Source organism: Canis lupus, chromosome 9 (assembly GCF_003254725.2).
Source record: "Canis lupus dingo isolate Sandy chromosome 9, ASM325472v2, whole genome shotgun sequence".
NCBI classification, from domain to species: domain Eukaryota; kingdom Metazoa; phylum Chordata; class Mammalia; order Carnivora; family Canidae; genus Canis; species Canis lupus.
In genome coordinates, this window is record NC_064251.1 from 6,081,623 (window position 1) to 6,091,146 (window position 9,524).

The following is a 9,524-nucleotide window of genomic DNA, read 5'->3' on the forward strand; positions in this document are numbered from 1 at the left end:
TATCCAAAAGCACTGGCTGATCTGGCACCCAGGAGGACGCCTCTAGCATATTTCTGCCGTGAGGCACATGTTAAGCCCTGAGCAGAAAATGCTGACATTTTGGCTTGCTGGCTAGCCTCCCTGATGTGCAGGCTTGCTTGCTATTTGGGTTTTTGAAATACTAAAAAGCTTTTGAGGACCCTCAGGACTATCACTGTGATTTCCTAGTGGCCTAGGAACTGCAAATGAAGAGCTGTTTAGGAAAGCAAATACCCCTATTAAATTCAGATGTGGGGATAGCTGGGTGGCTCAGCAGTTGATTCTCTGACTTTGGCTGGGGGTATGATCCCAGGATCCCGGGATCGGGTCCCACATCGAGCTCCCTGCATGGAGCCTGCTTCTCCCTCTGCCTGTGTCTCTGCTTCTCTGCGTGTCTCTCGTGAATAAATAAAATCTTAAAAATAAATTCAGAAGTGGGGATGTCTGGGGGGCTCAGTGGTTGAGCCTTTGGTTCAGGGCGTGATCCCGGGGTCCTGGGGTTGAGTCCCACATCAGCTCCCTGCAGGGAGTCTGCTTCTCCCTCTTCCTTAGTCTCTGCCTCTCTCTTATGAATAAATAAAATCTTTTAAAAATACAGATGTGGATTTCAACCAACATGTGCTTGAGGGTATGAGGATGGTTTTGGCATCACAATAGCACCCCAGGAGGAGCTGGTAAGGATAGCTGCCTCCTTGTCAGCTCCCGGATGGGGAAGGGCTCAGAGATCTATCCATGTGGCTAACCAGAACAGCTCTGCTGTCTCCTTGTACCCCACCTCAGCATTTCTTGACCTTAGCCCAGGAAGAATGAAGATTGCGGGGGGGGAGGGGGGGGTAGGGGTGGGTGGGGTGGTGGGTGGGTGTTGGAACCTAGATTGAGACATTTGGATATGAAAAGACCTCTCCTGAACACTGGAAAGGTGTTCCTTGGAAAGGTGATTCCTACCTATCAGCATGCTCAAGGAAAACAAGAATGACTGGAATTGGTGCTGAGTGAAGACGCCAGAAAGGAAGATGGGTAAGACACAGCTTGCTTAGAGGAGCCAATGCCCCAGCCTGAGAGACCTTGAGCATATACCCTCTACACCTATTGCAGTCTGGCCCTGCCCTGACCCCTAAATGACCTCTCCTGACCGGAAACTAGGATCACTAATTTCTCTTCCAAGGGGCTGGGTGGGGATGGAATTCAGGCACACCCTGTGGGGTGCTGTTTGGCCCGGTTCTGGACTGCATTGCTGGAGGGGTTCTCTCCCAGGACTTGTAGCATTTCCTCTTCGGAGTCAATCATTAACCTGAGAGCCCCCCCACAAGAGAAGTGGGAGGAACAAGAGGCTGGCTGAAGCTGGAAATGCTGAGGTGGCTTCCCTAGAGGGGCCGAATCCCCAGGCCCACTCCTGCAGTTGCAAGGCAGTAACCTGGCCGGGATCCAGCCTCTCCCAGGAAGGGCAGACACCCGCACACCCAGCCAGGCAGGTGGGATGGCGGAGGCCTGGACGTGGAAGCAGCCCCTTTGCTTTTGGGCAGTGCTACATGCTATGAGTAGAGTGGGGTGTGCCCATCGCTGGGAAGACAGCCTTCAGCCACACAGAGGAGGGCGGCGGGGTGGAGAGCCTCAGTTCCACATCGGCTCCAGACTGAAACACCAGCAGTGTGAGACTGCGCTCTGGACAGTAGGCCCTCAGCCTTGCTTCTTGAGATCAGCCTGGGTTCCACGGCTTAACCTCCCAGGCCCCCATTAAGCAACTGGGATAGAACACCCCTAAGCCATCTGTCTGTCAGGTGCCACTCTCAGCCCGGCCACCTGCAGGGGAGGAGCAGAGAGAAGCCACCTACTCCAAGCCCCCCCACTCAGGTCTCATGGCCTTTGGGAACACGTCCGTGGGCCCCTGAGGCTGAGCAGCCAGGACCAGCCGAGAAAACCAAGGCCAGGGGCCTCTGATGGGCTGGTCGCCCGCGGTGGGGGAAGCTGTGCTTCCAGGTCAGGAATCCCCCCAGCTCCGGAGGCTGCTGGGATGTGGGGGTGCGGACACCCCAGCCTGGCTCGGAGCCCTTCTCCTGTGGCTGCGGGAACCGAGGGGGTCGCCTGTTTCCTGGGATTCCCGGGGCCACCCCCGCACAGCACAGACCTCCGGGGGGCGCCCCCCCACCCCCACCCCCGGCGCCCCTCCTCCAGGCCCAGCCAGCGCTCGGGGTCCAGGTTTATTGGCCGCACCTAGGCCTCCGCCTCCGGGCGCTGCTTGAGCGTGACCGAGGCGCCGCTGCTGACCATGACCGCGGGGTAGAGCGGCTCCAGGAAGGAGCCGAGGAAGCGGTGGAGCAGGCTCAGGCCGCCCGCCACGCCGTAGAAGGACAGGCAGCCGGCGCCGCAGTCGAGCGCCACCCCGAGCGTGCGGTGGTAGCCGCCGTGCAGCACCGTCTGCGCGTTGTCGTGCCACACGGAGAACCTGAGCGAGTCCCACTCCAGGCACCACGAGTAGGGGTTGCGGCCCAGCAGGTGGACGGTGTTGCGGCGCGGGCGGCCGCCGAGCGGGGGGCTGCGGCGGTAGGTGAGGCCCAGGCACACCCACGAGTTGGACACGTCGGCCTCCCAGTAGTGGCGGCCCTCGGACAGGCCGCGCGAGCACAGCACCTGCGGCCACTGCCTGAAGCCCGGGACGGGGCCGCCCGCGCCGAGGGGCTCCAGGAGGATGCCCAGGTTCAGCACCGAGTGCGTCTCCTTGAACAAGAACAGCTCCTCGCTGGCCGTGGTGGGGTCAAAGTTGAGGTTGCAGTAACCTGGGGGTGGGGAGGTGGCCGGGAAAGGGACCCCGGTGAGCACCTTCCCCGGCCCTCTCTTCCCCCGGGCGCGGGCGGGAGGACACAGGATTGAGCCAGATTGACAGAGGGCCCAGGGCTCCCGGACTGGACGGGGTGACTCAGGGATTCCCCAGAGAGACCCCCCACCATATCTCAGGGAAGTCACTGAGATGTGCCTCCCAGTCCCCACCCCCCAGGAGAGCGGCTGCAGAAGCATCAAAAGAAAGGGGACTTTTGGGGGCGCCCGGGTGGCTAAGTCAGTTAAGCATCTGCCTTCAGATCAGGTCATGATCTCAGGGTCCGGAGGTCTAGGCCCGTATCAGAGGGAGAATCTGCTTCTCCCTCTCCCTCTGCCCTTGCCCCTCCCTGCTCGTGCTTGCTCTCTGTCTGTCTCATGCTCTCTGGGTATCTCTCCTAAATAAATAAATAAATAAATAAATAAATAAATAAATAAATAAATAAATACTTAAAAACTAATAATAGTAAAAAAGAAAGACATTTTTGTATGAGGAAGAAATGGGCAGAGTCATCCAAGCTGGCTTGGCGAAACCCCCGGGGACACGGGCAGGCACTCAGGCAAGGGCAGAGGTTGTGCCACACATCAGAGCCCAGGGAGGGTGGCAAGCCAGCAGCTGGGCAATAAGCAGGTCCTTGCCCCACCCATGGGGGATAGTCCTCCTCTCCTCTCAGGGCCTTGGAATCACAAGCTGAGACCTCCTGAGATCTCCAGTCCCAAGAGGAAGGTCAGGGCAAGAGAGAGCTGGCATCTCTCTGGAGCCCTGGTCTGACTGGAGGTGGGGCTGGGACCTCCTTTCCTTCTCACCCCTGGGTCTGGACCCCCGTACTGAGGACTCACATTTGAGAAGTATTTTCCTGTCCACAGCTGGGGGCAGCACCTCATAGGAGTTCATCTTAATGCCTGGGGAAGATGGAGGGGCTTTGCTGAGGATACTCTTACAGCCCAGCATCCTTGCAGAGAGAGATGTGGGCTTCCGGGAGGCTGTAACACCTGGGGAAGGTGCACACGGGCAGGCAGGGCTCTCTACGAGTGCCTAGAGCCCCTAAGCACTGCCCTGTAGGGTGGTCCCACCCCAGAAAGCAGGTGAGTCTCCAGTGGCCCCAGACTGCCAGGTACTGACCCTTCAGGAGAATCTGATTGATGAAGCTGAGACCCACGTCCATCAGCCGGGTCCGGAGCTCGGCCAAAGTCTCTGGCAACTGGAGGAAGGTCTGTTTCTCCTCACAGTTGGTTCCCATCAGGGGTTCCATGCAGGCAGGGAAGTGCTTCAGCCTGGGGAACTCCTGAATTCGGGGAGTGACCAGCAGTGCCACCTGTTAGCCAGGGCTTACGCAGAGGCCAGGAGCTCCTGCTTAGGCTAGGGTCCCCGGGGTCCCCAGGATCATGGGGCAGGTGGAGAAATTGCTGCTTTTCAAACCTAGACATCTCTCTCCCTTCCTCCTGGTTGTGATGTGAGATTAGGGCTTTGCCAAAAGCATGGCTGTTGTAGCCTAATGGTTTAACCAAAGTGTATTAGATAACAATGGGAGGAAAAAAAAAGAAAACAATGGGAGGAGGATTTCTTTTGAGCTTTTAGTTGCTTAGTGAAAAACTTTGCCAAAAGTTTCTTGGTATGTGTGTGCCTGTGTGTGTGTGTGTGTGTGTGTGTGTTGGGGCAACTGTGAGCAACAGCTCTAGAAATCCACCCCCCCCCCCCCCCCACATATGACATCAGCTGAAGAAAGGAGGTCTATGCTCTGAATTCCCCAGCAACGGTTTGGGTAGCCTTGGGCCCCACGTGGAGAGAAGACTGCTGCCACCCAAACCTCTGCTGGCTACCCTGCCTGCTACCCTCTTGTAGCAGCAATGGGCTGGGGACTAGGCCAGGGCTGGGGAAGGAAAGGGGATTTCATTCCAGGCTATATGGATTGTTCTGGTCTCACTTCCATCCCTGGTCTGGGAGAGTCTAGAGAAACATAGACTGTGGCAGATGCCTGGAATCTCAGCGTCCACTCCCTTCTGTTCCAGGGAAATGAAGGCAGGAAGTTAGGATCAGGCTGAGTGCTGAGGTGGAGGAAGAAGCCAAGGGTGCTGGTGTAAGCTCAGGACCAATGGCCTGGAATGGGGAGGCCCCCAGAGGCCAAAGAATGGACAGAGATGCAGCCCCAAATGCTGATCGCTTATCCTGGATCTGGGCAGATCTGGTGTGTCTGAGGGTGGAGGGGGAATGGAGGCTCTATCAGAGCCCTAGGGCCTTGAAAGGGGTGGGTGGGCCTTGCCTGCAGAAATTGCTGGTCACTCCTGTTGGCAAGCAGGGTGCGGAGCCAGATGCTGTCCCCTTCCAGCTTCAGGAGCCGGTTGTGGCTCTGCTGGATGGAGCTGCCCAGCTTCCCCAGAGCGGCCGCCTCCTCTTTCTCCACAAAATCCAAGACCTTCATCTGCAGCTGTTTGACCTCCTGGATGATCTCTGAGAAGCAGGTGTTCACCTCATCACGTGTTGTCTGGATCAATTTCTGTGGGGGGTGTGCGTGGGGTACATGGTGTGTGGAGAGGCATCTCCCAGCCCCAGCCTGGTTCCCCCATTGTTAGGGCGTGGAGCCTGCCTAGGCATCCGGTTGCTGACCACTGGGTTCCAAGCCCTGAGAGTGCCCCTCAGCCTGGTGCAGGGTGTGTGTGTGTGTGTGTGTGTGTGTGTGTGTGTGTGTGAGAAGCCGGGGCCTGGGAGAGGGCAGGCCAGCCTTACCAAGAGAAAGGCCACCTGCCCTCGGTGCTTCTGGCTGTCAGAGTTGATGATCAGCATCTGGTTTTCCACATTGGCCTGGACCTTCCGAACCTCCACCTGGGAGTGAGAGGGAGGAGGAGACGGCCCTTGATTCAGAGAGGTGGCCTGGGAGAAACCCTCCTACAAGCCCAGAGGAGACACGCTGCTGACGTTGCTAAGATGCCCAGAGAGAGAAAGACCAGAGCTGGAGGCCAGATGGCCCAGGACTACCCTTACTCCCTGAGACTCTCCTCCCATCTTTAGGAATCAGGTTCTCTGCTCCTGACAGTGATGACCACAGGGTTTCAGGTCACAAAAAGGGGCTGTGGAGGTTTGGTGGCTTGAGAGGAGGCGGTGGGTCGAGGAGGGGCACGTCAGATATGGAGCCCGGAGATACCTGGCCCAGGCAGCATGTGTCCCAAGTCCCTCTAGAGAGCAGCCTTCATCTCCACCTGTCCCAGCAACGGGCATGTTCTTGTTTAAAACAGATGATAGAACTGTGCCATTCCAGGTGCCTGTCCATGAACTGTTGGTGGCCCACACAAAATAAGAAGCTCAAGCCAGACTATCAGTCAACACACTGCTTGCTTTGTTGACAAAGTCTGGCTATGGAAAAAGCGTCAGCTGAGCTCAACAGTGTGGCGAATGGTTTATATTCCGGCCTGAGCTCCTGGCCGCAGACCGTCACCGGGTGGCCACATGGGAAGAGCACTCTTACTGAATACACATGATAGAATGTCTGAAATAGAAGTCCTCCACTCTAAGAAAAGCAGCACAAATATGTTGAACAAAATGTGAAAGGAGAGAAAAGGTGGGGATCTGCCCCACCTACCATGACAATGTTTTCTTTTAGACTTTCCTTCTTCTGTGCCAGAAAAAAAATGAACATAGAACTCACGCATACAACGTCGGACCCTTGTTCCTCAAACTTGCCAGCCCTTTCCCATGTCAGGGCATGTCTACCTTTATGACTGTCCCTCGGAGGGTTATGTAACTTCCCTCCAAGGACAGGTGTGCCCAGGCTTGGGAAAGACTTTAACACTCAGTGAGAGACTCAGAACCACGAGGTCGGGGCTCCTGCCCCCCATCCTGACCCTCCCCCGATCCCTGCCTCACCTCCTTGCGGGCACGTTCCTCCTCCAGGGGGATGGTGTCGTGGTTCTTGTGCTCCTCCAGCAGACAGGCCCCGCACACGCAGCAGCCTTCTGTGCGACAGTACAGCCGCCGCAGCTTGCGGTGCTTCCGGCACAGGCGGCTCTTGAGGTCCCACACGGGCTCCAGCAGCTGGTGGTCCTGGAACACCTGGTCCTCGAAGTGGCTGCGCAGGTGCTTCTCGCACAGAGAGGCCATGCACTGCAGACACGACTTTACTGACTTGAGCTTCTGGGGTGAACAGAAGTCGCAAGGCACGTCCCGAGGCCCGGCCAGGATCTGTGAGGACCCCAAGGTCTGGTCCTTGGCCTGGGTGAAGCAGGTCACCATCTCCTCCAGGATGGCATTCTTGCAGAGGCGCGGTCTGGATGGGAAGCTCTCTCGGCACTGGGGGCAGTAGAGGGTCTCGCCCGCAGTAGCCTGGTAGTCCCAGAAACCTTGGAGGCAGGTCATGCAGAAGTTGTGCCCGCAGGCGGTGGTGACTGGGTTACGGAACACCTCCAGGCAAATGGGACAGAGGACCTGGTCCTCGAATGTGCGGACACTGCTGTTACTCATCAGGAGCTGGGCTTGGGGAGGGGGCTGGAAGGTGGGGTTGTGGTCCTGGAGTGGCCCTGAGAAGACAGAGCAAGCCTTAAAGAAGTCAGAACAGGAGCTGAGGGGACCTTGGGACACCTGGGTGACTTAGTGGTTGAGCATCTGCCTTTGGCTCAGGTTGTAATCCTGGGGTCTTGGGATTGAGTCCTGTATTGGGATCCCCTCAAGGAGCCTGCTTCTCCCTCTGCCTCTGTCTCTGCCTCTCTGTGTGTCTCATGAATAAATTAAAAAAAAAAAAAAGAAAGGAGCTGAGGGGCCTTTTAGGGGTACACCAGTCCTTCCCATAGAAGCACTTGTCTGTCCAGGTGGTACAGAGGGTGTGTCACCAGTTAGCCCACAAAGCGGGGCGTAACATGGGGATTGTCTTCTCTGTGTCGCAGCCCTAACTCCTGCAGCAAATCTTGGACAAGCAACTGGATGAGCCGAAAGAAGTCACATCAGTGCAAGGGAAAGGAGCCACTTCTTTGGCCCTTCAGAAGAAAAGTAGGAAGCACAAGTACTTACATGAAACTTTCTCCATGTCAGAGAGGGCTAGAGGCTCGGCTGCCCTGCGGTGGGACGGAAAAGAACCCCTGGGCACTCAGGTGCAGGGACCTTGCCCTGGTCCCACTTCACTAGCTGTTGGGAGGGTCCCCGTCAGTCCCATGTGCCCCCACCCTGGTCCTCTCCATCTCTCGGGATCTGATGCCTGCCTTCTCACCTTTCCCTTTGGCTGCTGTTTTGTGATCTCCCCATCAAGTTAGCCCCCCTCCTCGGAGACTGCCCTCAGCTTTGTTTCCTGACATCACAGTTCAAGTGTGAGCAGCCCTAGCATTCTGCTTGTGATGTCAGCAGGGCAAATGGTGTGCCGCTGGACATGCTCTGGTGCTGATGTGTTCTGTCTCTCCATGGGTGATCCTTTACTCCAGAGCCTTCACCCCAGGAGGCAGAGTTGCTGCTGCACCTCAGGCTGCTTGCAGTGGACCTAAGGGATTCACATCACCACCCAGAGAGGAAAGTGGCATCTACGCGGCAGTAGGATCTTGGGCAACTCTTTCATCTTTCTGGACCATGGTTCTTGTGAATCGACAGCGTTGTTACAGGAGATGATATTTCAAAGCCCCTTCTTTGTCTAAAGTTGAATGATCAACATTATCTGATTGGTGATCCTAAAGATTGTTGCTTCCACTATGGTTCTGGTTCTCAGAAGAAAAAAGGGATGAGTGAAGTAGAAGGGAGATTGTCATGGCTCTATAATTGCTTCTTTGTCAGTTTCCGTTTCCCATTCCGTCCCCCATCCAACAGGACAAATGCCCTGAAAACTGGCAGTAGATCACTGTCTTGCTCCAATACCCTAACGTAGCCCTGTTTGTTGTATAGAAATAGAGGGAGGGGATCCCTGGATGGCTCAGTGGTTTAGTGCCTGCCTTCAGCCCAGGGTGTGGTCCTGGAGTCCTGGGATCGAGTCCCATGTCGGGCTCCCTGCATGGAGCCTGCTTCTCCCTCTGCCTGTGTCTCTGCCTCTCTCTCTCTGTGTGTCTCTCATGAATAAATAAATAAAATCTTAAAAAAAAAAAAAAGAAATGGAGTGAGAAGGCATTCCTTTCTCATTTTCCCATCTCAGAGGAAAAATTTTCAACATTTTTCCATTAAGTGTGATGTCTGCCCTAGGTTTTTTTTTTTTTTAATTTTTATTTATTTATGATAGTCACACAGAGAGAGAGAGAGAGGCAGAGACACAGGCAGAGGGAGAAGCAGGCTCCATGCACCGGGAGCCCGACATGGGATTCGATCCCGGGTCTCCAGGATCGTGCCCTGGGCCAAAGGCAGGCGCTAAACCGCTGCACCACCCAGGGATCCCTGCTCTAGGTTTACTGTAGAGAACTGTATCTGATTATGCAGACTCCCTTTTTCTTCCTGGTTTGCTAAGTGTATACCTGGAATGGATATTGACTTTTTTTTTTTTAAAGACTTTATTTATTTATTCATGAGAGAGAGAGAGAGACAGAGGCAGAGACACAGGCAGAGGGAGAAGCAGGCTCCATGCAGGGAGCCCGATGTGCAACTTGATCCTGGGACTCCAGGATCATGTCCTGGTCCAAAGGCAGGCGCCAAACTGCTGAGCCACCCAGAGATCCCTGGATATTGACTTTTATCTAATTCTTCCTCTGCATCTTTTGAAATGATCATAAGCATTGCCTCTTTTATTCTGCTAATGTGGCAA

The 9,524-nt window shown here is 55.6% G+C and overlaps 1 protein-coding gene across 2 annotated transcripts; it reads right to left on the bottom strand.

The window, feature by feature from the left end:
* Nucleotides 1-2,203: 2,203 nt before the first annotated feature.
* On the bottom strand, nucleotides 2,204-8,135 carry LOC112672787 (E3 ubiquitin/ISG15 ligase TRIM25-like). Of its 2 annotated transcripts, none has more exons than XM_025467940.3 (8): nucleotides 8,022-8,135; nucleotides 7,826-7,869; nucleotides 6,689-7,338; nucleotides 5,555-5,650; nucleotides 5,091-5,324; nucleotides 3,953-4,115; nucleotides 3,670-3,732; nucleotides 2,204-2,792 (listed from the first exon to the last, which is right to left on the bottom strand). In XM_025467940.3, exons 1-8 carry the CDS (start codon nucleotides 8,054-8,056, stop codon nucleotides 2,230-2,232), a joined length of 1,848 nt encoding a protein of 615 aa, XP_025323725.1. In that variant the 5' UTR covers nucleotides 8,057-8,135; the 3' UTR covers nucleotides 2,204-2,229. The 2 variants fall into 2 exon arrangements, with proteins under 2 accessions (XP_025323725.1, XP_025323724.1); XM_025467939.3 differs by having other exon boundaries at nucleotides 3,670-3,822.
* Nucleotides 8,136-9,524: the final 1,389 nt, after the last annotated feature.